The sequence below is a fragment of the Vulpes vulpes genome, chromosome 5, assembly GCF_048418805.1.
Source record: "Vulpes vulpes isolate BD-2025 chromosome 5, VulVul3, whole genome shotgun sequence".
Lineage (NCBI taxonomy): Eukaryota > Metazoa > Chordata > Mammalia > Carnivora > Canidae > Vulpes > Vulpes vulpes.
Window position 1 is genome coordinate 115,108,738 of NC_132784.1, and position 27,110 is coordinate 115,135,847.

The 27,110-nt window shown below is 61.8% G+C and overlaps 1 protein-coding gene across 1 annotated transcript in view; it reads left to right on the top strand.

The window, feature by feature from the left end:
• SUSD4 (sushi domain containing 4) overlaps nt 1-26,180 on the top strand; it is a 47,771-nt gene extending 21,591 nt beyond the window's left edge. The window contains exons 3-8 of the mRNA XM_072759772.1: nt 12,267-12,440; nt 14,615-14,803; nt 22,389-22,580; nt 23,123-23,267; nt 24,431-24,807; nt 25,449-26,180. Of these exons, the coding sequence (XP_072615873.1) occupies nt 12,267-12,440; nt 14,615-14,803; nt 22,389-22,580; nt 23,123-23,267; nt 24,431-24,807; nt 25,449-25,477 (1,106 nt within the window). The 3' untranslated portion in view covers nt 25,478-26,180. The remainder of the gene's footprint in view (nt 1-12,266; nt 12,441-14,614; nt 14,804-22,388; nt 22,581-23,122; nt 23,268-24,430; nt 24,808-25,448) is intronic.
• Nucleotides 26,181-27,110: the final 930 nt, after the last annotated feature.

The window sequence follows — 27,110 nt, forward strand, 5'->3', positions numbered from 1 at the left end:
CATGGGGTGGGCCCCAGGCGGCAGACGGTGCGGGGGGGACAGAGGGCCTTGCCAGCCAGCCCTCAGGATCTGCCTGGTGGCCCTTTGTGGGTGCTTAGAACTCAGCAGGCCGGTCGCCCAGACTGTTCCCTGATGCGCCTGGAGGGCTGCCTCTGGGGAGGCACAGCCTCGGCCTGGGGCTCTGCAGCTTCTGAGAGGCTTGTCTGCATCGCTCGTGATGGGAGAGAGCAGAGTCCACCCGGCGGAAGCTGGGTTTGCTGAGGTCTGCCGTCATGCTGCCAGGCGTGCGTCCTGGGGTCCCCACGTTGGGTCAGCGCCGCCCCGCCTCTACTACGGGCTCCCGGTCCACGGGTGATCTGACTCAGAGCCGCTCCCTGGGCCCGGGCCACGGCCTCTTCCGAGGCTCTCCCCAGCAGCGCCGTGCACACTGCACTGGGGTCCGTGGGAGCCCCGCATCAGGCGTGTGGGGGGACACGGAAGGTTCGCACGCCGCCCAGAGGCCGACCACGAGGCTTGTTTCCTGTGCGGTCATTCACGCTTCCCCACGGTCTGTGCTCAGTCCCGCTGAGCCGGTACGGAGACCCCGACCCTCCGCAGGCCCTTTCCCTCTAAGGGTCTGTGAGGCCATGAAGACGCGAGCCGCGCCCCATGCGAAGGGCCCCGGTGGGGGGGGGGGGGCAGGGCCAGCGCAGGGAGCCCGAGGCCGCCTGTGGGTCCTGCTGTGCTGCTCACCCTGCTGTCCAGACCGCCCCTAGGCTGGCATCCTCCCCGGGGGGCCCAGGCTCGCACCAGCCCTGTAGGTGGTCCCGTGCCCCCCGAGGGCCGAGGCGGGCCCTGGACTCCGGCTCCCATGTGCAGACACGAGTGTTTCCACTGTGGCAGGGACGCCCAGGACCCTCTCACTAAGGAAACACAAAGAAAATCAATTTCCGTGTCTCTGTCCCGTTTCCTCCTCCAAAGACTCATGCAGCCGCTCACGGGAGGTGGTCGCGGCCGAGTCGCAGCGGCTATGGTGCGCTCTGCCCTCCCCGAGGATGGCTTTTCAGTTATAATAAGCCGAGGATTGCCTTTCACGCCTCCTTCATCTTCCTGGTTCTTCTCAGAGGCTTCTGTTGCTCACAGTGAGGCTGTCTGGCGGGCTTCAAGGGACTCAGAAGTCACAGACCAGAGGGGTCGGGACCTCGCAACGCGTTGAGGTCCGGCTGCTTTTCCGTGCCTGTGCGGACCCTGCTTCCCGTGGCTTCCACTGCTTTCAATTGGAAGAACTGCGCTGCTCTGTGGGGTTCGGGGTCTACGCCAGGAAGACCCTCGTCGGCGCCCCCCTGCCTTCTGCCTGCTGTGTCCCCACCCGTCCTCATTCCCCCTTTGCACCCACGGCTGCACCCCGTCCTCCATGTGCAGAGACAGGGAGGAGGCCCAGCGTGGAGCAGGGAGGGGAGGGGAGGGGAGGGGAGCCCAGATCCATCCCGAGTCAGGGTTCTGAGGGATCCAGTCCCAGGGCTCATGGAGACTCCGGCTCCGCTCTCACTGGGGTCTGTGTCCTCAGAACTTTTCGCCTGGGGAGCGGGCACAGAGCCGGGGGTCTGCGCCTCTGACCTGGGGTGAGCATGGCTCCTGGGGGGTGTGAGGGGGACCTGAGGCTCGGGGAGCAGAGGGCGGGGACGGGAGCTGTGCACAGGGCTGGATGGGGGGCCTGGGAAATGAAGGAATGCGGTCCACGGGGCTCGGAGAAGGAAGGGGGGGTGAGTGGCTGTGGGAGAGCCCTGTCTGTGCTGGGGCCCTCCCCCCACCTCTCCCTCCCTCCCTCCCTCCCTCCCTCCCTCCCTCCATCTCTCCCTCCCTCCCTTCACCTCTTCCTCCCTCCCTCCCTCCCCCCACCTCTCCCTCCCTCCCTCTCTCCCTCCCTCCCTCCACCTCTCCCTCCACCTCTCCCTCCCTCCTTCCACCTCTTCCTCCCTCCCTCCACCTCTCCCTCCTTCCCTCTCTCCCTCCCTCTCTCCCTCCCTCCCTCCCTCCACCTCTCCCTCCTTCCCTCTCTCCCTCCCTCTCTCCCTCCCTCCCTCCCTCCTTCCACCTCTCCCTCCCTCCCTCCACCTTTCCCTCCCTCCCTCTCTCCCTCCCTCCACCTCTCCCTCTCTCCCTCCACCTCTCCCTCCCTCCCTCCACCTCTCCCTCCCTCCCTCCACCTCTCCCTCCCTCCCTCTCTCCCTCCTTCAGGAGGAGCCCCTGTGGAATGCCCGCTCACCCAACAGCATGCTGGGTGCTGAGGAAGTGAAGAGTAAGACCCGGTTCCTCCAGGGCAGGGGTCCCCGCCCAGTGGGAGAGGCTGTGAGGCCACGGCACTACCAGGGGCCAGGGGTCACCTCTAGAAGATCTGGGCCTGGTGCCTTGAGGGCAGAGAGGCTCCTGGGCAGACTCTGAAGGGGGAGGATGGCTCCTGGGAGGCACCTGGAGCTGGTCCTGGAGGGTGGACACATCATGGGGACCAGCCTCCCCCAGGGGCTGAGAAACCCCCTCCTGCCTCAGGGGAAGGAAGGCAAGCCCTCCTGCAGGGCTGGGTCCCCTCCCCAACCACAGGCCACTGCGTCCCCTCCTCACCCGCAGCCTTCCTTGCTCCCGCCCACCGTGTGCAGACAGATTCAGATCCCTTTCGTCCTAGAACTTAAACAGGGCAAGAGGAGAGCCTCCCCGGGCCTGGGCAGGACGTGCCCCGTGCCCCGTGTTCCGTCCGCAGCAAGGGGAAGTGCTCGCTTGCTGCCCCCGCGCCCTCCCACCTGGGCAGGTGCCTCCCCGACAGCGCCCCCAGCGCCCGCCCTCCTCAGCCAGGGGCTGCTGCTCGCCCCAGGCCACCCGCCTGCAGAGCCGCCTTCCTGTGTCCTCAGGCCCCTGGTGGGGTGCCCGGTGGAGCCCGCGCTGTCCTCTCACCGTGTTTGCTCCCAGGAGCCGCCGCCCACGTGCACACATGCACCCAGGGCTGCGCACTTGCCCACTCGCCCCTCCAGCCAGTCACTGTCCTTCCCGGGCGTTGGAGGACCCGCCGGCCCCAGGTTCAGCTCATTGTGTCCGTCAGCAGGCTCGGTGCCCGAACCCGGGGGCCACCCCGGACGCCTCCCGTAACTCACGTCCGTCCCCCGGCTGCTGCCGCCCCTCGGTCCCAGAACTGGAACGTCTGTGTCCGCAGGAGCCCCTGCAGCCGCTGTGCCCGGCTCCCCCGCTGCTCCTGCCCGTTGGCCTCTCCCTCTGCCCCGGCCCACGGGTGCACCTCTCACAAGCCGCCGTCCAGGCCCTGCTGCGGCAGCTCCCGCTGGCATCTCGGGAGCCCGTCCCGCCTCCTGCGTGGTCCTGCAAGCCCGTCCTTGCCAGGGAGGCCAGTGGTTCGGGGACTCGGGACCCAGGCGGGTCTTTGTTCAGCCTCCATCCCTCGGGCTGACACCCCGAGCACACGAAGAACCCACGGAAAAGCCAAAGAAACAAATAATCTCATTAAAAATGGTCGGAAGACATGAATAGACGTTTCTGCACAGAGGACGTGCTCGAGGCCCAGCCCCTGGCCAAGAGGCCGTGCTCAGCTTCCCTCTGCCGCCCCCGCGCTCCCCCACCCCGGGGCCCCGCATCAGCCGCTGCACCCTCTGCGCCCACCTGTCCCCTGTCCTCTGTCCCCTGTCCCCTGTCCTCTGGTGGGCTGGTGTCCACTCCTTGTGCGCCTCAGCTGCCCACCGCCCCATGCGGCCCACCTGCTTCGGGGTCACCCGAGGCTTCCAGACTCAGGCAGGCGAGGGCCAGCACCATGGACGGGTCACGTGACACCAGGCCATCCCCTGGGGACCTGCCCCCGTGGCTACCAGCAGGTGTTCACCGCAGACCCACAGGGCCTGCCCTGCCCATGGCTGCCCGCTGCCTCCGTGTAGCCGGGGTCACCCCAGCACGCTGCCGACCCCTGACGCTGTCATCCACTCCTTACATGTCGTGCACCTGCTTCTATGCAGGCAATGGCAGATCCTGCGGGACGTGAAGATGGAGAGGTGGCCGGACCTGTCCTCGAGGGGTATACAGCCCAGACCTGGTGGCGGCTGCCGTCCACATGATCCTCGTCAGCTGCAGAGCGGGACTGGGGGTTAGGAGGGCGGGGCCCGGAGCCTCCAGACACGGGGCAGGTGGGGTAGGCTGAGGGCCAGGGGCGAGGGCTTTCACCATGGGGGCGTCCGTCACAGTGTGGTCAGTCTGTCCTGTGTCCCGCGAGCCCGCCCCAGCCTTGCAGCCTCTCGCACGCACGTGTGCAGTGCTCACCCTCCCGTGTCCCTCCCAGACCCTGCGAAGGCTGACCTGGCCACGGCTGGACGCGTCCAGGGGGCACCGTCCCAGCAGGGAGCAGGTCCACGCGCACCAGAAGGCCTGTGTGCGGGTCGTGCTGGAGGCGCTTATGGGCGGTGGCGGCCGGTGACCGTCGCTGGGGCAGGAAGGGCCATGGCGTCCAAGAGCGTGTTCAGAGGTGCCTTCTCTTCTGTGTCACCTGGGCTTTGCCGACCTGCAGGTGTGCACTGACCCCGGCATCCCCAAGAATGGGGGTTTTCCTCCAAAGCTCTGTTGCCCAGCTTTGCTGCCAGGCCGGGTTCTCGCTGAAGGGCCCCACAAAGAGGCTGTTGCCCGTGGCCATGGCACTCGCCGGGGCAGGTGGACGCCGGCCAGAACCAGGGCTGAGGACGCAGGGACACGTGTTACCCCGAAGGTCTGGAGGACCGAGCGGGGCGGTGCCAGCGACCCGCGGGCGTCGAGGTCGCAGTGACCCCACGGGCCCTGCGTGGCCACGAGCTGGCTTGCCTGCGGCGTCGAGCGACTGTGCGCTTGGTGTCACCTGTGCAGGTGCGTCCAGGGTGTGACACGAGGCGCGGGGCCCAGGCCGGGGCTGCCCTCGGGACCGGAGGACCGGCGCGGGCTCGGCGACACCGGCCCGGGGCTCCCACGGTCACGACACCCCGCAGCCAGCGCCTCCGCAAGGCCATCGAGCGCCTGACCCCGGCGGACCCGGGGCGGGAGGGGCAGGCGGGCGCCCGAGCCCCGAGCCCTGAGCTCCGGCCCCGTCTCCGCCTCGCGGTCGCGTCGTCTCAGAGCCAGGAGCAGGGGGAGGGCGAGGGGCAGACACGCGGGGGCGCAGGCCTCGAAATAGCAGGACGGAGGGACTGACGGCCTGAAGGCGGACACAGATGGGGGACAGGAGGGCCCCCCCCCCCCCGCGGCGGCGGGGGCGGAGCCTGGGACGGAGGGGGCGGGGCCTGGGCGGTGGGGGCGGGGCTATGGCAGGGGCGGGGCCTCGGCGGAGAGTGGGGGCCAGGGGCGATAGGGCCAGGGGTGGGGGTGGGGGTGGGGTGCTGGGGCAGCAGGGGCGGGGCCCGGACGGCAGGGGTGGGCGGGGATGGGGCGGGGCCCGGGGCGGTGGGGGCGGTGTCCGGGGCGGCAGGGGCAGGGCCCAGGGCGGCGAGGGCGGGACCAGGGGCGGGACCAGAGCAGGTGGGGGCGGGACCGGGGGCGGGACCAGGGCAGGTTGGGCAGGGCCTGGGGGTCACCGCGGGGTGAAGGGCTTGGTCCTCAAGCTCCTGTGCGCCCTCGACCCGTCGGGCCCCAGGGACACGGGGTGCACAGCGCATGCGCCGTCAGGCCCGCGCCCTAGGTCGGGGTCACCCCATTGGTCGCCCACAAACGTGGGGACCCTGTCCTCCGACTCCGTGTGTGCTCCTTGCACCCAGAACATTCGGGGACCCCGCCCCATGCCGGTGTCGCGGGCCCAGGCTGGCCGCCGGCCGCCCCCGCCTCCTGGACTCCTCCCAGGCTTCCAGGCGGCAGCCAGCCCTGCCCACGCGGACACCCGGGGCCTCCCTCGCGCCCGCACAGGTGCCCGCACAGGTGCCCCGGGCCCGCCCCGCTACCCACGACTCTACTCCAGACGCACGATGCGAGGCGGGTGTGGACTCAGCGGACACCAGCGGTGCACGAGCTCGGCGCCCCCCGCGCCGTGCGTCCTGGACGTGCAGGGACCCCCATGCCACTGGGCGACTCCAGAGCCCGCCCGGCCTGGGCAGCTATGAGGCTGGAGGCTGGTCTGGGAGCCAGGGACGCGCGGGGTCTGCGGCAGGTGCAGCGCCCGGGGCGCGGTGGGTGCCGCCCGCGGGCCGCCGCGCAACAAGCACGCCCTCTCCCGCCGTCGTCCGAGACTGGCCTACATGGATGCAGCGGATGCGCGTCAACCAGGACACGGAGGCAGGGTGTCCCCCCCCCCAGACGGGCAGGGTCAGCGTGGCGATTCAGGCGGCCACCTGCACGGGGAAGGAACTAGCGTGTTTTAAAAATAAACGTCTGAGGGATCCCTGGGTGGCGCAACGGTTTGGCGCCTGCCTTTGGCCCAGGGCGCGATCCTGGAGACCCGGGATCGAATCCCACATCGGGCTCCCGGTGCATGGAGCCTGCTTCTCCCTCTGCCTGTGTCTCTGCCTCTCTCTCTGTCTGTGACTATCATAAATATAAATTAAAAAAATAAAAATAAAAATAAAAAATAAAAATAAAAATAAACGTCTGAATGAGACCAGAATAGGATTCACACAAATCCACTCATATGGAGACAGTACTGGGGGGGCGTGGGAGCGAGAATCACCTGCGTGTTGCCAAACCCGGTGTATCACCGACATTAAGGGAGACGTTTCATTTCGCCCCATTCGTGGCATGGCCGGGCCGCGGTGCGCCTCGAGGGTTGTGTTTGCTGCCCGTGGTCCCCGGGTGCAGAGGGCGCTGGGCTACAGCCTCCTGCCCCGACCCCTCCTCCTCGGGATCCTGATGTGGGGAGGGGTTTTGGACAGTCCCGGGTCGGACGCCTCCCTGCCCGGGAGCTGATGCTTCGCGTGGACCCAGGCGCCCCAAGCCCCGGGCACAAAACCACAGCCTCTGCTTTTCCTCTGGGGGCTTCTCTCCTGGAGGCTGCGGCCACGGAGGATGCAGGTGTTTGCACCGGGTCTGGCTGCTGCAGGGACATTCATCTGCACGTTGGTCAGGATGCGACCTCGTGTCCCCGAGCAGCTCCGAGGACGTCGGTGGTCAAGTGGACCCTCCTTCCAAGTCGGTTCCAGGTGGTTGCACAGGAGGCAGATCAACGGACATGGGTGAAGCTGCGTCCACGCCGGCGCGTCCAGGGCAGGTTCCAGGATGGCTCCAAACCTCTGGGAGGCTTCCCTGCAGGGGCCCAGCTGCCGAGGGCCAGGGCCAGGGCTCTGTGTGCCCCCCGAGGAGGAGCTGCGCCCAGGGCCTGTGGTCAGCGTGGCCCCTGCGACTGGCCTGGCGGCTCTTTCTGCACCAGGAGCAGCAGGGACGCACGTGGGGAACACACAGCCGGGTCTCAGGGCAGCCCGATTGTAACTTCCTGAGGACCCTCCGCTGCGTGCAGGGTGGCTGTGCCCGCCTGCATCCCCCCACGCTGAGAGGCTTGGTGCCCCTTCACGTCCTCAACAACATCGCGGCTCCTCACTTGTTCATTTTCGCCCTCCTGACAGGTGCCTCATTGTGGTTTTGACCTGTGGCTCCCTGATGATCAGCCAAGAGGGTTTTTAAAAAAATATCATGAATGTGGGACGTCTGGGTGGCTCGGTGGTTGAGCGTCTGCTTTCAGCCCAGGGCGTGACCCCGGGGTCCCGGGATCAAGTCCCACATCGGGCTCCCTGCACGGAGCCTGCCTCTCCCTCTACCTGTGTCCCTGCCTCTCTCTAGGCGTCTCATGGATTAATAAATAAAATCTTTAAAAATGTATCCTGAATGCATGTTGAAACTTATCAAATGCTTTTTCACGTATCAAGACAATTCTGTGTTTCCCCTCTATTCTGTCCCTGTAGTGACACGGGTTGGCTGTCAATGTTGAGTCAATCACCATCCAATAAGTCCAACTTACTCGTGACGTGTTTTCTTTTTTAATGTGTTGCTGGATTGTATCTGCCAATATTCATACACACGTGCCTACGTTGATGGGACGGATTGGGTCAGTCTTTGTTTCACAGTCGGTCACGCTGCGCTTACCAAGCAACCCCGAGTGTCCGCGTGCGACGGGAGTGATTTCCTCCTTAAATGTTTGGTGGCGTTCATGGGGAAGCCGCTAGGCCTGGAGTTTTCTTGGCAAGAATGTTTTCGTTTTGAATTCGACTCATTTAATATTTGTAGGATTGTAACTGCTTTCTGCTTCTTCTTGTGTCAGTTTTGGTAAATTGTACAGTGTTTGTTTGTTTGTTTGTTTGTTTGATTTTTCATTTGTGAGTTTTTTGGCCTGGAGTTTGTTGTAACATCGTATTTTGTTAATACAGGATTTGTAGCAGCGTCCCTCACACTCATGGCCCATGTGGCATCCACCTTCGTTCCGCGGTCACTTTCACCTGCCGGGGAATCAGTTTTAATGATTTTAAAGAACAAGCTTCTGGGTTTGTTATCGTCTCTGACCTACGTTTCCTTGTTTTCATTAATGCTTCCTCTTTTATTTATTATTTTCTTTCCGGTACTTTCATTGAGTTTCATTAACTGTCCTTCGTCTAACGTTTCTGGAAGAAGCCTCAGTATTCACGTGTATCTAATGACACACCAGGACGTGTGAAAAGGAAGAATTAACAGAACTTTAAGGACAAGTCCACAGTCACAGCGGGCGCTGGAAACACTGCTCTCCTGGGGTTTCAAGGACAGTCAGGAAAAACCAACCCGGATGCAGAGAAACTCCAAGCAACCTTATTAGCAAACTTGACCCGACCAACCGCTGGATTCTCAGCTACTTTTCTTCTAACACCTGAATCTGTAGTTCGAAGGACCATCCGAGCTGCGGCATTTTCACTCTTCTCCGTTCACAATATATATATATATATATTTATCACTGTCGCCTCTTAGACGTGCAGGTTACATACGAAGGGATTAGTTTCCAGACATGGGGGGTATTTTTTGTTACTCATTCGCATCTGAATTTCCCTGCGGCCAGAAAATGTGCTCTGTGATTCAATGTTTGTAGCCCAAGGCTGATCGATTTTTGTGAATGTTTTGCTTAAAAGATGTCTTAGTGCTTCCGAGTGAATAGCTGAGAACCCACAAGGAATTCCTCTCCACGGACTAAATATAAAAAGAAGTACTTAAAATAACAAAACAGAAACTCCTTCTGGACATAAGCCAGTCATGTCGCATCCCCTGCGTAAAAAGCTGCTCATGCTGCATCGCATGGGAGTCGGGCCCAAATCCCCCGCCCGGGTCTACAGGGCCCAGTGTGATCTGGCCGCGTGCATGTCCGTCCCCCTGCCTCCATGCTCACTGTATCTTGGACACTCACTGTGCCCTGGCCTTTACACCACCTGTCGCACTCTCTGTCTCCCCTCTCCCCTCTCCCCCTCCCCTCTCCCTCTGCCCTCACCCTCTCCCCTCTGCCCTCTCCTGTCTCCCTTCTCCCCTCTCCCCTCTCCCCCTCCCTCTCCCTCTCCCTCTCCCCCTCTCCTCTGCCCTCTCATTCTCCCTCTCCCCCTCCCCTCTCCATTCTCCCCTCTCCCGCTCCCTCTCCCCTCTCCCTCTGCCCTCTCCCCTCTCCCCCTCTCCTCTGCCCTCTCATTCTCCCTCTCCCCCTCCCCTCTCCCTTCTCCCCTCTCCCCTTTCCCTCTGCCCTCTCCCCCTCCCCTCTCCCTTCTCCCCTCTCGCTCTCCCCTCTCCCCCTCCCTCACCCTCTCCCCTCTCCCGTCTCCCCTCTCCCTCTCCCCCTCCCTTCTCCCTTCTCCCCTCTCCCTCTCCCCTTTCCCTCTCCCCTCTCTCTCTCCCTCTGTGCACAGCTGCCTCCTCCCAGATCTACAGGAGGCCTCGCCGTTGGGCTCAGCATAATCGATGCCATCTCCTCAGGCCCACATCCCCTCGGTCAGTCTGGTGGCCGTGCACCTGCTCCCAGAGCAGCCCTCGTGCCGTGTGACCGTCAGCTCACACACCTGCTGACTGTGGGTGGCCCTCCACGCAGCGTGGCAAGGGTGTGATTCCTGACCGTGCCCAGTGCCCAGCACGTCTCATACGTAAGCTGTGTGCTCACAGCAGCTCAGGGGCAGAGGGACAGACAGGCAGATGGGGGATAACGAGCTTTGTAGATGTGGGTGGAAACCGAATGCCGCAGAATTCTTCACAGCAAGGCTTCCAGGGCCCTGACCGTGTAGACATGAGTGCTGAGCCACGAGTGTGTAATACGTGCTCATGCTCCTGGAAACACGTTTTAGGGAGAATTGATGGCGGAAGTTGGCACTTCCAGGAAATCAGATTCGTTTTCACATATAACTGACTCTTGAAAAGCAAAGTAAACCTGGTGGGTACGTGGCACATGGTTTTAAAACTGTCTCTGCTCTATTCCTGGGACCCTGCTCCGGGCTGACTAGTGTGATCAGTTAGCTTGTTCTTCGGTATAGACGTGTGCTTGTGCCCTAACATCCCCTCTGTCACTAATTATACTAAATCCCCTGTTAAAAAGCAGGACTCAGGAGCAGCGATGGGGGGGATCCCTAGAGGGGAGCGTGTGGTCCCTCAGGCGCAGCCCCCAGTGCCCGTGTGTGCCCGTCTATGTGCAGTGTCACCTCTGGCCGTGCTCCCCGCACAGTCGGACACCGGCACCTCTGTCCGTAGTCCTTGGCGACGGCGTTTCTGCATTGGCCGGAAAGAATTTAAAAATCCTTGCTGCTGGCCGGACGCACGTGAGCCTAGATTCGTGTTATGTCTGTGTGAGACTTCAGAGTGGACGAAGGTCACGTGTTCATTTGGGCACTGAAAGTCCTGGCTTCCCTGTTGCCATACAGTAAGGCCGCAGTCACGTCCCGGGGCGCCCCGGGGGGGGCCCTGCTCCTCGGCTCTGCTGTCGGGGCTCAGGCGCCAGACACGGTGGCGACAGTCCGAGCCCGGCTCCGGGCCAGCCTGCTTGTTCCACGGAGTTGGGTCCTGTCCTTTTCCCGGGCATAGCCCTGCTGGCCTCAAGGCTGGAGCTCCAACTGCCCGTTGGTATGTTCTGGTCCCCGTGGAGGGAGGCGCAGTGGCCTGGGCCCCTGCTGTCATGTGGCCGCCGTGGACACGGGCATCTGGTCGGGGGTTTGGGGCATCCACGTGGGCGGCCGCTGTGCGGAGGAGCCACCTCCCCAGGCAGGCGCCTCCTCCCCGCTCGGTGTCCGGCTGTCCCCTCCGTCCACTACCTGCCCCCTGCCCCGGGCTACCCGCCCCACCCCCCAGGACCCGGGTTGGGTCTGGACAAGTCGACCAGGGAACCAGTACGTTGGCCATGTCACCCCGCGCCACGTGGCCCATGTACAGCCAGGGTGTTACAGACGCGTGCCCTGGGAACCGTGTTTTTATTTGCTGCAAGTAATCCCTACCCAGCGCTACTGAAAAATGTCAGGATGTGCCCAGAGGCCCCAGGCTTCCCGCTGCCGACACCCATTTTCTGGAGCCGTTGTCGGGTTCCTTGTGGCTCCAGCCAACCCAGCCGCAGCCCCGCATCCGAGCCCCCGGGACGGGGTGTGCATCCTTGAGCACAGGCGGCCGCAGCACCTTCCATCTGCTGCTCAGGCTTGGAGCGACAGGCCAGGGTTTGGGGAGCTCCAGGGCCGAGGCTCCCACCGAGACTTTCCCAACCACGTGCTGGAGTCGGGGGCTCGGGGAAGGGAGGTGCAGCCCCGCGGGCCTCTCTGCTCCACGAGCACATTCCTCCCGCCCCGAGGCAGAGGCGGCGGGCGGCCCCCACGGGCTCCCTCTGCACCTAGTCCCACAGTCGCCCGAAGCTCGGCCTTGGGGTGTGAAGCGTGGGGGCCAGCGGTCAAGTTCCGTTCGTGGCTGGATCCGGGCACCGGGTCTCCCCAGAACCCCCTTTCCTCTGTCCCCGTGAAGCAGGTGCTGCCACTGGTTCTGGGACCTGAGCGCAGCCATGAGTGGGGCCTGCAGACGCGGGGTAGCCTGAGGCCAGCTCTGACCATGAGGCCTTCCTGCCGGGCTCTGAACCACGACTGGGTTCTAGTTTAAATTTAAAAACTAGGGGGTCACCGGGGGGCTCAGCGGTTTAGCGCCACCTTTGGTCCAGGGTGTGACCCTGGGGTCCCGGGATCAAGTCCCACGTCAGGCTCCCTGATGGAGCCTGCTTCTCCCTCTGCCTGGGTCTCTGCTTCTCTCTCTCTCTGTGTCTCTCATGAATAAGTAAATAAAATCGTTAAAAAAATAATAAAAATAAATTTAGAAACTAACGTGTCCCTCTTACACAATTGCAGATTGCCGTGTCCCTCAGATCGAAGATGCGGAGATCCGTAACAAGACCTACAGACGCGGGGACACGCTGACGGTCGCCTGTCACGAGGGGTTCAGGATCCGTTACCCCGACCCGTACAACATGGTTTCCTTGTGTCGTGATGATGGGACGTGGGACAACCTGCCCCTCTGTCAAGGTGGGGGCGGGGGCATGAGCTGGAGCTGGCTCCCCTGGGGCCTCAGGGGGGGACGCAGGGCCCACCCCACACGCCCATCAGGCTGCAGAAGCCGCAACCCCGGGCTCGGCGCGTCGGGGCCTCCTTCACGCTAGAAAACTAAATGGGGTCTCAGAAGGAGGCATCTGGCAGCCAGGCAGCGGGCACGGTGACGAGCACTGTGTGTGCGACGCAAATAACAGCGTGTTTATACTTATTTATACTTATTTCGGCCACACGTTTAAGGTCGGCCCCACGGAGGCTGAGCTTTCCCTAATAACGTTTTCCCTTTTTACAACGCATGAGGATCAGGGAAAGGATCAACTTCAGATTTTATCCAAACCGCCCCGAGAATACTCATCCTCTTGCGTTTTTAAAACTTGCCTGGGCCAACGGAGGGCCTACGTGTGGAAAGAGGTCCTCGCATTCCCGCTGATTCTGGTTTTGTTTTTTGACGTGTGGCTCGGATGGAGGAGCCAGCAGCTGGGGCATAAGTGCTGCGGAGGGCAGGGGAGGGCAGGGGAGGGCGGCGGAGAGCAGGGGGCTTCCGGGGCGCAGGGGGGCTCCGTGGGGAAGGCTGACAGGCGCCGGGGTTGCCGTGTGGCCCTGCCGTGGGCAGTGAGTTACTTCGTCTTGTGAGGACTTGGGCCTCGTGGCCGCTTTGCCGAAACCAAGGCCTGGGCGGGGAGGACAGAGGGTGCCCAGGGGCCCCCACCTGTGCGCCTCTCTGTGGAAAGCATCGGTGCCAGGTGTGTGGCCTGTGACAGGCCGCCCTTAGGGCATACGAGACTCGGGGGCACTTCCCGGGACGCCCCCGTCCCCTCCGAACCCGTCCTCCTCGGTCTCTGCGGGCTCGTCTGTCCCAGTTATTCTGTCCCTATTTTATTCTGAGATGCTCGATGCGGTGCCCTCCTCCGGGTCCCCGTGGCCTTCCCTCCGCGCCCCACACGCGGACCTCAGAGCATCACCGAACAGCCGGGGCCTGCAGCCCACAGCCACCTCCTGCCCCCTCGGGCCCTCTGCCCCCATGGCCGCTGCCCCGGCCCGCACCCTGTCCCCAGGTCTGGCCGCCCACCCCACCCAGCACGGGCCTGAGGACCTGGCGGCTGACCCCACGAGCCTTCGATTGACACCTCGTCCCGAGGCACCCGCAGATCCGGAGCCGGAGCCCAAGGCGTTGGCTCTCCATCACCTTGAGGTGCAAATAGGAATCACGGGGACGCTTTTCCGCTGCTGTGTTCAGGTCGGACTGTCTCCCGCCAAAGAGCATCCTCCCTTGTCGGACTTGCTGCCCAAGGGATGACCGCCCGACTCCTTGGGGCAGCGGCGGGGGCTGGCGCTGTTCGGGGCTCCTGTCCAGGGCACCTGATGTTTTGGGGAGTGGCTGTCCACCGTGGGCCAGATGATTTTATTCAGGGGGAGCCAGCTTCCCTGTGTGGGGAGCCGAGAACCTTGGTCCCGCTCAGCGGAGCGGTGCTCGGGGGCTCCGATGCGCTCCCTGTGTTTTCCAGTTGTGGGTTCTGCCCTCCCAGTCTCCTTCTGCTCCCCGACACTTCGCTTTTGCCGTGAACACGGTCAGTGTTCAGCCCCGAGGTTAGACTTAGGGCTGTGGACATGGGACGTGGTCACGTGGCTCCCATGTTCACCCCCCGCATGGGTGGTCTGGGTGGCGGGGGCTCCTGGGCCTCCCCGATGCAGATGCTGCACCCGAGCACTGACCACCTCACGGGGCGCTCGGTGCTTAGACCCCCGGCGCTGCCCGCGTGCCTGGAGGGGGAGGGCCTTCTGCCTGCGTCGCTCATACGCGGTTTTCTGGGGGCACCAGCTCCTGCAGGGCTTTAGGGACGGCAGGGAGCCCAGGCGGGTGTGGAGCCCGGGGTGATTCTAGGGTGACTGGAGGCTGCAGCCCCTGGCCAGGGCTCCCGCGTCCAAGATCTTAGATCCTAGATCCTAGCTACGCCCTCCCTCCCGAACCCCCGGCTCCATGCAGCTTGCAAGGTTTGCAACCAGGAGAGTGAATACGTGCATTGTGATGGAACGGGAGGCAGACGGGGTGTCACGTGCTGAGCCAAGCAGGGCGACTGCAGGGCCAGGGTATCTGGGCCCCGGATGCACAGAGGTGACCCAGTGGGACGGTCCCTCCTCTCCCCCCACAGGCTGCCTGAGACCCCTGGCCTCTTCCAACGGCTACATGAACGTCTCCGACTTGCAGACCTCCTTCCCGGTGGGGACGGTCATCTCCTACCACTGCTTCCCCGGATTCAAGCTGGAGGGGGCCGAGTCCCTCGAGTGCTTACACAGCCTCCTCTGGTCATCTAGCCCACCCCGGTGCCTTGCTCTGGAAGGTAACACGCCTTGGGGCCTGGGCGGGTGAGTCTCGGGCCTGAGGAAGTGGGAGTTTCAAAGGGAGGGAAGGGCCGAGAGTTAGGGGCAGCCTTCGCTCTCAGCGCCTGTGCGCACTGGTCCCACGGGTCCCATGGGTCCTGGCAGAGGCAGCACCAAGACCAGCCGGAAACCCGGCCCCAAGGGGATCAAGAGCCAAGTTCCCAGCATCAAAGGTTAAGCGGCAAACTATTGCCAAAAGAAGTGAAACGTCCTCAAAAACCAATTTTCTCTGCGCTACGTGGAAACATTGTACCACGGCGTCATTAGTCTCAGCCCTTGTGTTGTTGTTGTGTCCGGGCGTCTCCTGCTTTCTGTGCGGTTTCGGCCGGGCTGTGGCAATGAGCCTGGAGCCGGGTCGCTGGCCTCCCTCCTCTAAACGCTGCACAGGCCTTAGCTCGTGCTCGGAAGTCACCCCGTGTCAGGTCCACGGCTCAGACTCGGCTGCGCGGCCGGCCTGCCACCTGCCCCCCCCCCCCGGGGACCCTGACCCCCAGGGTGGGACCCCCCGGCCCAGGGCGCAGGCGGAGCCAAGCGGGCCGTGAGCACAGCGGCTCCTCGGGGCCTGGGGGCCTCCTGCCCCGGAGCCGGAGCTGGGCTCGGGGTCGGTGTCGTGGGTCGGACTCCATCGTTCTGAGACGCCTGCTTTAAGGCCTCGTCAGGTCCGGGTTAAAGGTTTTTCAAGCGGTCACCTTGTGAAGAGCGGCGTTTGGAGCTTGCAGAGCTGCTCGTGGAGCCTCCGAGGACGCCGTGAACACAGTAAGACAGATCCACGCGTCGGGGCAACGGGCAGAGGCACAGGCAGTGAGCTGGTGGCGTCCCTATCCCTGTGGGGGGCCGTGGCCCTGGGTGACCCAGGCGGCCCAGGCCCGGAAGGCCACGGGGTGTGTTTAAAGAGTCTGTGTGTTTGAGAGATTGTGCGGGAGAGCGGGAGAGCCCGGGCAGGGGGGCGGCAGCGGGGGCACAAGCACCCCAGACCCCAGGGTCACGACCCGGAGCCTCTGGGTGCCCTGTGTGTGTAAACCATTGTCCCAGCTGTCCCCACATGGCCCCCAGCGACTGGTGGAGCCACCGGTGAGAGCCCCTCCAGACCTGCCGAGAGCCAGGGGTTCACCGGTGTGGGGCCCCTGCACAATGGGCCAGCCAGGCTCGAGATGGCGGCTCCGCGTGCTCTGCGGCCCAGCGGGAGCAGCGGGACCCACTCCCGCCGCGTGTTAGAGAGCCAGCCAGTTTTGAAAGAATTAACACCCAGGAAGGGATTCGTCATCGTAGACGAGGTGTGCCCCTCTCTGCCGCCACCGAGGAGAGCCGGCCAGCGTGATGCCCTGGGGTCGGTGCAGCCTGTCCGACGCCCCACCTCTGGCTCGGGGCTCCCTCTGCCACACGGCGCCTCTCGTCTGCGGCGGGCCGCAGGGCAGTCTGAGGGCTCAGCCTCCTCTGGGGCGGCGTCAGCTGGCAGCGGCCAGGCTCACAGGTCGGCAGGCCCAGAAGGGATGCCCGGCCTCGTGAAGGGGTCTGTGCTTTGGGAGGAGAAGCTCTGGCAGCTTCACCCAAGGTAGTTGGGTCCCGGCACCCGCACACTTGTCCCGAGGGTGGACAGTCCTGGAGCATGTGCTCCCGGCAGCGGTGTTGGGGGAGGTGATACTGCACCTGAAACCATGAAGCCTTGAGTCGGAATGTTGCTCCATCATTTAGAAATAGACGTGGACATATGAATATACCCGGAAGTGGCACCTCGGGGTCTGCCTCCAGCCTGGCCCGCGTGGGCCTCCGCCTTGCACCCAGTGCCGCTGACCTGTCTGTGCTCCCTTCTGTCCCCCCACCCCTGTGAGGCATCCATCCCCCTCTGTCTCTTTCACACCCACACACGGAATCCAATAAATCTTTAGGATAAAAACAACCCCCAAACCTTTAACAGCGAATATGGGCATTTTCCCAGTGCTGAGGACTGGGTTTATGTCGCTGGTGGTGTTGACTGAACAGCTGCTAGGCACAGAGCAGCACCAGACTGGACACTGGGGAATTACAAAGAGAGTAACAGTCATAATCCATTACCCCGAAGGGCCTACACTCTACTGGGAAGAAGCGGATGCCAAGTCCCACGCTCTAGAGACCAGCATCGCTGCAGATGGCACCTGCGTTGGCGTGCAGCTGCCTTTACCAAGGGGCACAGAGTGTTTATGACCTTGGGAAGGTGGAAGGACCGTTCTTGTAGGTGATACCACAATTGTAAAATGAAAATTTCCACCTGGGGTTTGCTGGAGTTTTATTTATTTCTCTCAGAGACCAGACAGAAGCATGTTTTCTATCTCCACTTGAGCTTTGGGAGGAAAGGAGTCTGAACATCTCACTCATACAGATGGCTGTGCATTTTGAAGCTCTCTAGGGCCTGTTAACCTAGGCTGTGTGGCTCAGGGTGAGGATGCAGCCCAGTGGTTTGAAGGATAGGAACATGGAAGGACGTCTAGGGGCGTAAGGATAAGCATGTGAATCACCTGTGCAACAATACTTGCAGGGGGACCGCATGCCCTCCTTGGGGCTACAAGGGATCCAGGGCGTAGAGGCTACAGAGAAGGGCTCTCTCTCTACCTGGAGAAGAACCATCGAGAGCCTGAAGTAGCCAGAACATTCTCACAGTCAGGTTCTCAGATGCCTGGGGAGTAGCTCAGGGTGGTGGGAATCTTGTGGCAGGCATTCGTGGGAGCAGGTTAACCACAGAGGTCACAGGTCTGCATTGTTGAGGCAGGTAGCGAGCACTGGGAGGATGGAGGGGTGAAGCTCAGACTTGGACCTGGGGATCCTTGGTTGTGATGCCTCCTTCCACACTCAAAGACTCTTTGGTCTACCACTGTGAAGTTAGAGGCCTAGATCCTTTAACCAGAAGTCCTTCTTTCAGTAAATATCATGGAAAAAGATGGGTTCAAATCTAGAAAGGACCAAGTTCTGCAGTGCCATCCAGGGGACACCTCCATATCGCCTGGTCCAGAGACCAGCAAGGGTTATGATTGTGGCCCCAGAGGACTGTATGTATTTGCACACTTTAAAAGCTGCTGCCTGGGGGACTGGCTTCCAGTGAGCCTAAAGCAAGGTACTACATGAGATCCTTCCCTCTTGGAATACTGACAGGTCTTGGAACACCTTCAACAGGAGCATATCACCAATAAATCAGGCAGTTCAAACAATCACAAAGGCTCCAGAGACAACCAAGGGCTAGGGCAGGATGAATGAGAGGTTTCATTGCCTCCAAATGTCACTCCTTTAAGCATGAGAGAAGTAACTGTTGGGCCTAACGCGTAGAAACAAACACAAAGCGTCAAGCAAAATGAAGACACGGAGAAATGTGTTTCAAACGAAAAAGCAAGACGAAACCTCAGAAAAAGATCTTAATGATAACAGGGATAAGTAATCCTCCTTGCAAAGAATTCAAAGTCGTGGTCACAGAGATACTCACCTAACTCAGAAGAAGACTGAATGAACACAGCGACAGAAAACAATAAAGTACCAAACAGAAGTCACAGAGCCCGAGAATGCAAAAACTGAAGCGAGAAATACACCAGGGGGACTCAACTGCTGGATGAAACAGAAGAATAGGTCAGGGAGCTGGAAGACAAAGCAATGGAACTCACCCAGACAGAGTAGCAAAGAGAAAAAAAGGGGTTTTACAAATGAAGATAACATAAGGGACCTCTGGGACAACGTTGAGTGGAATGACATTCACATTCCAGGGGTCCCGGGGGAGGGGGGGCAGGAAAATTATTTGCAGAAGTAATGGCCAAAAATTTCCTTAATCTGGGAAGGAAACAGACATCCACATCCAGGAAACCCAGGGAGGGCCAAATTAGATGAATCGAAAGAGATCCACCCCAAGACACGTTATAATTAAAATGTCAAAAGTTAGAGAATTTCTAAAGCAGCAAGAGAGAAACGACTTATTACATGGAAGGTAAACCCACAGGCTCTCAGCACATTTCTCAGCAGAAACTCTGCAAGGCAGGAGGGAGCAGCAGGATGCATTCGAAGTGCTGAGGGGAGAAAACTGCCAACCAAGAATACGCTCCCCCGTGAGGTCATCATTCAGAATCAGAGGAGAGGGGGATCCTTGGGTGGCTCAGCGGTTTAGCACCTGCCTCCGGTCCAGGGCATGATCCTGGAGTCCCAGGATCAAGTCCCACATCGGGCTCCCTGTGTGTAGCCTGCTTCTCCCTCTGCCTGTGTCTCTGCCCCTCTCTCTCTGTGTCTCTTATAAATAAATAAAATCTTAAAAAAAAAAAAAAAAAGAAAGAATCAGAGGAGAGAGAAACACTTTTCTAGACAAAAGCTGAAGGAATTCATCGCTACTAAACTGGCCTTAAAGAAATGTAACAGGACATCTTTAAGCTGAAAAGAAATGTGACTAATTAATAACAAAAAAATATGGAAGTAAAAAACCTCACTTGAAAGGGCAGTCAAGGCAGCAGCTTAGTCACTTATAAAGCTAATTTTTAAAGTTAAAAGACAAAACTAGCAAAATTAACTATAACTACATTGATTAGTTTTGGGGCACATAAAAAGATGTAAAATGTGACAGAGAAGATAAACTGGGGGGGAGTAAAAATGTAGTGTTTTTGAATGCATTCAAATTAAGTTTAAAAAAAAGTAAAAAAAAAAGCAAATTAATTAATTAAATTAAAAAATAAAAAATTAAAAAATTAAAAAAACAGGGATCCCTGGGTGGCGCAGCGGTTTAGCGCCTGCCTTTGGCCCAGGGTGGGATCCTGGATTCCCGGGATCGAGTCCTGTGTTGGCTCCCGGCATGGAGCTGCTTCTCCCTCCTCCTGTGTCTCTGCCTCTCAGTCTCTCTCTCTCTCTATGTCTATCATAAATAAATAAATCTTTTAAAAAAATAAAGTAAAAAAAAAACAAATTAAGTTGCTACGATCTTAGGATAGACTGTTTTCAATATGGGATGATGTATGTGAACCTCATGGTAACTGCAAAGCAAGAATGTATAGTAAAGACACAGGAAAATGAGAATGGGATTCAAACCCAACACTGAAGACGGTTATCAAACCACAAGGGAGGAGAGAAAGGGACGAAAGGACCAGAGGAACTACGGAGCAGCCAGGAAGCAAGGAACAAAATGGCAATAAGTAGACGCCTGTTGATAATTACTCTAAGTGTAAAAGGACTAAATTCTCCAGTCAGAAAGACAGGGAGTGGCTGGGTGGGTTGAAGCAAGAGGCTCGCGTCTCTGCTGCCTACAGAGGACTCACTTCAGAAGTAAGGACAGAGATGGGAAGGGAAGGGATGGAAAGACATCCCGTGCCATGGAAGTGAGCAGAAGAGGGCAGCCCGGGTGGCTCAACAGTTTAGCGCCACCTTCGGCCTGGGGCATGATCCTGGAGACCGGGGATCGAGTCCCACGTCGGGCTCCCTGCATGGAGCCTGCTTCTCCCTCTGCCTGTGTCTCTGCCTCGCTCTCTCTCTCTCTGTCTCTCATGAATAAATAAATTAAAAAAAAATACTTGGAAGTGAGCAGAAGGGCCGGGGAGCAACGCTTCTGGCAAAGACTTTAAACCAAAGACTCGAGGGCGGACCACGAAGGGTTCTTTCCTTTGTACGTAATGATAGCGGTGCCAGTCCAGCAAGAAGATACAACGGCCACATTTGTACCCAATACAGGAGCACCCAGATGTGAGAAGCAAATACTAACAGACCCAAGGAGACACCGTTTATTACCCCCCTTGCATCGATGGGTAGATACCAAGGAAAGGACAGGAAGTCAAGAAGGAAACATTGGCCTCAAACGACACCTTATACCACATGGACTTAACAGACACATACAGAAAGTTCCATCAAAAAGTGGCAGATTGGGACGCCTGGGGGGCTCAGCGGTTTGGCACTGCCTTCAGCCCAGGGCGCGATCCTGGAGTCCCGGGATCGAGTCCCACATCGGGCTCCCTGCATGGAGCCTGCGTCTCCCTCTGCCTGTCCCTCTGTTCATGCGTGCTCTCTGTCTCTCTCTCTCTGTTAAATAAATAAATAAATCTTTTTTTTAAAGATTTTATTTATTTATTCATGATAGAGAAAGAGAGAGAGAGAGAGAGGCAGAGACAGAGGCAGAGGGAGACGCAGGCTCCATGCAGGGAGCCTGACGGGGGACTCGATCCCAGGACTCTGGGGTCACGCCCTGGGCCGAAGGCAGATGCTCCACCACTGAACCACCTGGGTGTCCCCCAAAGATTTAATACCTGTTCTCAAAACTTCCAAAAAACGTGAAGAGGAGGAGATGCTTCCAAACTCGTCTTACGAGGCTCGCGTTCCCCAGATCCCAAAACCAGACAAGGGCGTGGCAGGCCAGTGTCCCTGGAGCTCGGTCACGTGCGAACCCTCATCACGGTATCAGCCCGCTGATCCGGACCGCCCACGGGCTCGGGAGATGGCGCTCAGCATCCCTCAGCATCAGGGAGACGCAAACCAGAAGCGCCGTGAGATCCCAGCTCGCACCTGTCACAGTGGCTCGAATCAAGGCCAGGAGACCCCAGGAGGAGAGGCCGCAGAGCCGGGGAATGTCTTACCTGCTGGTGGGCACGCGGGCCGCCGCAGCTGCTGCGGGGAAGTGGGGACGGGCCTCGAGAAGCTGGAGACAGGTCCCACACGGGGTCCCCTCCCTGGGGTGCTGTGCCCTGCGACCCTGTGACCCTGTGATCCCGCGACTGGGTATTTACCCAAAACAAGTGAAACCACTGATCCGAAAGGACACGGGCGCCTGTGTTGGCGGCAGCGCTACCCACAGCAGCCGAGGTCCGGGAGCGGCCGGGGGGCGCATGGGGGGGTAAACGGATGACGAAGAAGTGGTGCAAATGCACAGGATGTTGCTCGCCGTGGGGTTAGGAATGAGGTCGTGCCATTTGCGACGGCGTGGGTGGACCCCGAGGGTGCGGTGCTGAGTGAGTCGTCAGCGGCAGATACCGCGTGACTTCACTCCAACGTGGGACCTAACAAAACAGAAACGAGCCCCAGGGCTGCGGATTCAGGGCACGTGTGGGTGGTTGGCAGGGGTGAGGCGGGACGGAGACGTAAGACCGGGTGGTGCTCTGAGTCTCGGGCACCTTTGAGCATCGCTGACCCATCTGCGGCCTGAAACGAAACCAAAAAGGAAGTTTCTCCCCCTGAAATGTCAGAACCGCAGGTGGGAAGCGCCCCAGACCGAGCTTCCATCTGGGGGTGGGGAACCGGGTCGCGGCCGTGGGCTCCTCCTACCGTCGCCGGCTCTGGGTCTGCATGCACCCTGCAGCACCCGTGCCTCGGGCGTGGGCTGAACCCCAGGGGCGCCGGCCTCGCATGGCGGCCTGTCCCCACGGCAGCTCTTGCGGCAGTTAAGCAGACCTCGGCCGCGTGAGCAGCTCCCTGCCCGGTGGCCTGGGGCCACGTGGGGCCTGCCGTGCTCCCCGGGCGGCAGCGGGTACACCGAGGGAGGGGCTGCCCCGGGCATGGGTGCACCTTCCCGCTGGGGCTGTGACCCCGGGTGACCTTCTGAGGCGTCCGCTCCCTCCCCTGCTGCCCCAGTGTGTCCGCTGCCCCCCACGGTGAGTCACGGCGACTTCATCTGCCACCCGCGGCCTTGCGAGCGCTACAGCCACGGGACCGTGCTGGAGTTCTACTGCGACCCCGGCTACAGCCTCACCAGCGACTACAAGTACATCACCTGCCAGTACGGGGAGTGGTTTCCTTCCTACCAGGTCTACTGCATCAAGTCAGGTGAGCCCTGGCGGGGACCTGGGACGCAGAGCGGGGCCCGTGCCCCGCACCCGCACCTGCACCCGCCAAGTCCGGTGCAGCTGGCCCTGCCCACTCGCCCTGCAGCCCCCTGACAAGGCAGTGGTGACCTCCGAGCCCTCTGCCCCCTGCCACCGTCTTTGGGGACCTGCGTGTTGACACAGCACCTGGAGGCCATGGGACGGCCTGGGCCCGAGGGCTGGGACCCCCGCTGGCAGGTGCACTGGGGATGAGGGGCTCCAAGTGCTCATCCCCTTACCCCCCCCCCGTTCCTCAGCACAGCCAAGCACCCCAGGCTGCTCCCCTGCCCTGCAGGGCACAGCACCCCAGGGAGGGGACCCCGTCCCCCCCAGAGAAGCGGGTGTGTTTCCATGCACCGTGCGGAGCTGGTGCGGGTCCTGATGGCGAGAAGCTCCAGCCTCTCAGGGCCCCGTGGCACGGGACGGGCATCTCCTCGCCCGATCCACCCAGCACCGGGCCGCGGCCATCCCAAGGTGGGGCCTCACCCCCCCGCCCCCCCGCAGAGCAAACGTGGCCCAGCCCCCACGAGACCCTCCTGACCACGTGGAAGATCGTGGCGTTCACGGCGACCAGCGTGCTGCTGGTGCTGCTGCTCGTCATCCTGGCCAGGATGTTCCAGACCAAGTTCAAGACCCACTTTCCCACCAGGTGCGCGGTGGGCGGGTGCCTGGGGGGCTCTGAGCGGCTGGTGGTGGAGGTGCTGAGGGCATGGAGGTGGGTCAGGTGGGTGGGGGGGCACGGGGCACGGGGTGCGGGGTTCAGGGCGCCGCTGCACAGGCGCCGCCTCCTCCTCACCTACCAGCGAGCCCCTGCAGGAGGGCTCAGGCCCCGTTCCCGTCGCCCTCACACATGTGGGGCCCACGGGAGGGGGATGAGAGGTTCTGGGAACGCACGAGGAGACAGGCCAAAGGTGCGAGACCCAGCAGAGGTTCACACACCTGCCAGGGACGTGCTGGGAAGGAGGGGTGCTGGGGAGGGGTTGGGAGGGGCAGGACCTGTGCCCCCCCCCGCCCCGGGCGCACCCTGTGCTGACACCTCCGACCTCCCTGCGGTCCTCATGGAAGAGGAGGAGCAGCAGGGCCTCCCGCACGAGGCCTTGACTGCTCATTGGCCCGAGAACCAGGTGGGGGTGCCGGGCGCTGGCGGGCTCAGGGGCTGCTGCGTGTCCTCGGGCTCCGACCTGCGTGGGCCTCCCTGTGACACCTCGAGCTTCGGAAAGGACCCGTGTCAGCCCGGCAGGGCCGGCCACCCCGGAAACGGGGTGCTGGTGTTGGGAGTGGACGAGGCCCGTGGCGAGGCATGCATGCAGGGCAGCCTCTTCCCTGGACCCTCCCCCCGCCACTGTCCCGGCCTCAGGTCGCCCTCAGGTCGTGGCAGGTGGAAGCGCCGACCTCCCGTCCCCCTGCTGCGCGGCCTCCCGTCGCAACCTCTTGGCCAGCACCGCGCTCCATCCTGGTAGTGATGGGGCTGCAGGAGGGCCCGGGGGCACGGCGGGGCTTGCAAACACCGAGCCCCCAGTCCTCCCCGGGCGACCTCGTCCCCCAGATACTCCCGGGCTCCAGCGTACCAGCTCCCACCCCACGTTATCCTCCCAGGGACACTGGGGGTGCAGGACCCAACACGGAGGAGGGACGCCGCCTGCCTGCCGAGCGTGGCCACCATGCTCAGCGCCCCAGCCGCCAGAGGAGCCCCTTCCCCTGTGGGCCCTGGGGACCTGGCCCTGGGGACCTTGCCCTGGGGACCTCACCCTGGGGACCTCGCCCTGGGGTGGCCAGCTCCCTCACCTGTGGGCGCTGCTTCTCTTTGCACAGGGGACCTCCCCGGAGCTCCAGCAGCGACCCAGACTTCGTCGTGGTGGACGGGGTGCCAGTCATGCTTCCGTCCTACGACGAGGCTGTGAGCGGAGGGTTGGGGGCCTTGGGCCCCGGGTACCTGGCCGCCGTGGGCCGGGGCTGCCCTTTGCCTGTGAACGACCAGAGCCCCCCCGCATACCCTGGCTCAGGGGACACGGACATGGGCCCGGGGGCGTCCGAACCCTGTGACAGCGGCTCGGGCCCTTCCGAGCTGCTCCAGAGTCCGTACCCGCCTTCCGAGGGCCACGGGGGCCCACGCCCCAGCTGCGTGGACACGGGTGCTGGCTCAGTGGGAGAGGCGGCGTCCACCAGCCCGGGCATCGACATCGCAGACGGTGAGTATTTGCCCCCCGCCCCTTCCGCGCCTGAACCTCTCGCCGCTCCCCCCGCGGGCGAGGACACGGGTGAGGCCGCCCCGTCCCTGTGGTGAGCCCGGAGCTGAGATTTCAGGAGGCGCCACGGCGGCCAGAGCAGGGGGGCTGCGGAGGACCGAGCTGGGCTTTGCAGCATCCAGGTGAGGCAGGGTGCCCTCGGGGGGCTCAGGGCACGCTCGGAGACAGGGTCCCCGCGCACCTGCAGGAGACGGCCCTGGAGACGCCGTGGGCACACAGGGCGCTGCCGGCAGGTGGGGAGTAACAGGTGTGTGCCTGGCGCAGGAAGGGCGGCTCTGGCTCACGGCGGAGAGGGACCAGGGTGGTGCCGGGGGGCTCCCCACCTGCCCGCCTGCCCGCGACTCTGCCTTCGTCCGGCTTGACCCCGAGGGCGCGGGCCTAAGTGTTCCCGGTCCATCTGCCCCGAGCCAGACGGGAGATTTCCCAGCAGAGCCTGGCGCAGGGGAGCCGCCGCGTGATTATTGTCGCACGTGCGGAACCGGACGTCGTCTTCCGCTCCCGGGCGACGCGGACTGTATTCGTGTCTTCAAAGCGCCGAGGCCCGGTCCTTGCAGCTGAGCGGGTGAACATCTCTCCCTCCACAGAGATCCCGCTGATGGAGGACGACCCGTAGCCAGCAGAGCTGCGAGGACCCCCACCCTCCGGGGACCGAGCACCTGCGAGCGAGGCCCAGGGGCACGGAGCAGGGGCGCAGGGTCTGCAGCTCCGTGCCCGGGACCGAGACGCGCCTCCGCTCCTGGCCCGGCTCTGCGGCTGGCACGTGCTGGTGGCGGTTCCCACGACCTCGCGGGCAGTGGGTGCCGAGGGGCCTGGCGCTCCCGGGGGGGGCTCCACTCAACTCCGCTGAATTCGCACCCGGGACTTGAGCTGAGGGCACCTCCCGCTGCCCCCACATCCCTCGCCAATTCGCCCCGCGTCTGCTCCCTGCGGCACGGCCTCCGTGCGAACGGCTCCGGGTGCCCGGGCGCAGGCCCGTCCCCGGGACGCGGTACTCAACGGCGGGGCGCGGGCCGACCGTCCCCAAGTGCAGTTCCTCTGAGCCTGCCTTTGCCGAAACCTGGTCGGGATCCGTGTCGTGGGCCCAAGGGCACGCGGACCGGGCTCCTGTCTCCTGACGTCGTGGGCGCTTGGCCGTGCTCGGACGCGGCCCGGCGGAGACGGCCACAGGCACGGTGTCCGGCGTCTGTCTCGCGAGCCCTGCCGGTCGCCTGCTACCCCCCCCCCCCCCCCCCAGAATGCAGCCATACGTTTATTTTCCAAAACAGAAATTGTTTCTGTAAACGTGCTCCTCCTCCAAATAAAGTATGAGGCTGGAATCTTTTTCTTTCCGTTCCGTCCGCAGAGTCCACAGGCCGGCCCCCGGCCCGGATGGCCCCCCTCCCGCTCCAGGGCCGCGGGCTCCTGCCGCGTGGACTCCCCGGGCTCCCCGGGGGCTGTTCCCGAGGAACAGATTGATGAGAATGTTTCCCGAGTCCTGAAATCTCCTCAAATACACGCTGAGTCGCCTGCAGAGTCTGATTTGCTGGCGCGGGGTCTCCACAGCGCCCCCTCCCCTGGCCCGAGCCCAGCAGCTGCACAAGTCCGCCTCCTGCTCCCTGGCCACCCCGCAGGCCGAGGCCTGAGCAGCCGGGAGGTGGATGCAGGGGCTCAGGGGCCACGGCCTGCGGGGTGCAGATACCCTCCGGCTCCCCCGGCCCCAGGACTGGGTCCCCACAGGGCAGCACCAGGGGACAGCATGGCTCCGCCACAGCCGCCTCCTGGCTTCCAATCCGGGCTGTGCGTCTGGACGCAGGTTGCCTCCTGGGGCATCATGGGGGGAATTTGCAGGCGCCGCGCACCCCGCGGCCCCCAAGGATGGTGGTGGCGAACCCTGCAGGGGCGGCCCCGGCACGTGGGCAGATGCCCCTCCCCGACTTCTATGTCAGGCCCTCTGGGCAGAGAGAAGTGTCCGACCCTCTGCTCCAGAAGCTTCTGCTCAGGGAGGGCGGGCAACCTCCTTCCCCGAGACTGCAGGCCCTGCAGCGCCCCCCCGCTGGTGTAGTCTCTCCAGGATTTAAAGCAGGGAAAAAAAAATTAAAAATATAAATAAATAAATAAATAAATAAAATAAAATAAAATAAAATAAAATAAATAAAAAATAGAATAAATCAAATAAAACAAATAAAATAAAATAATAAGATAAAATAAATAAAATAAAATAAAATAAATAATAAAATAAAACAAATAAAATAAAATAAAATAAAATA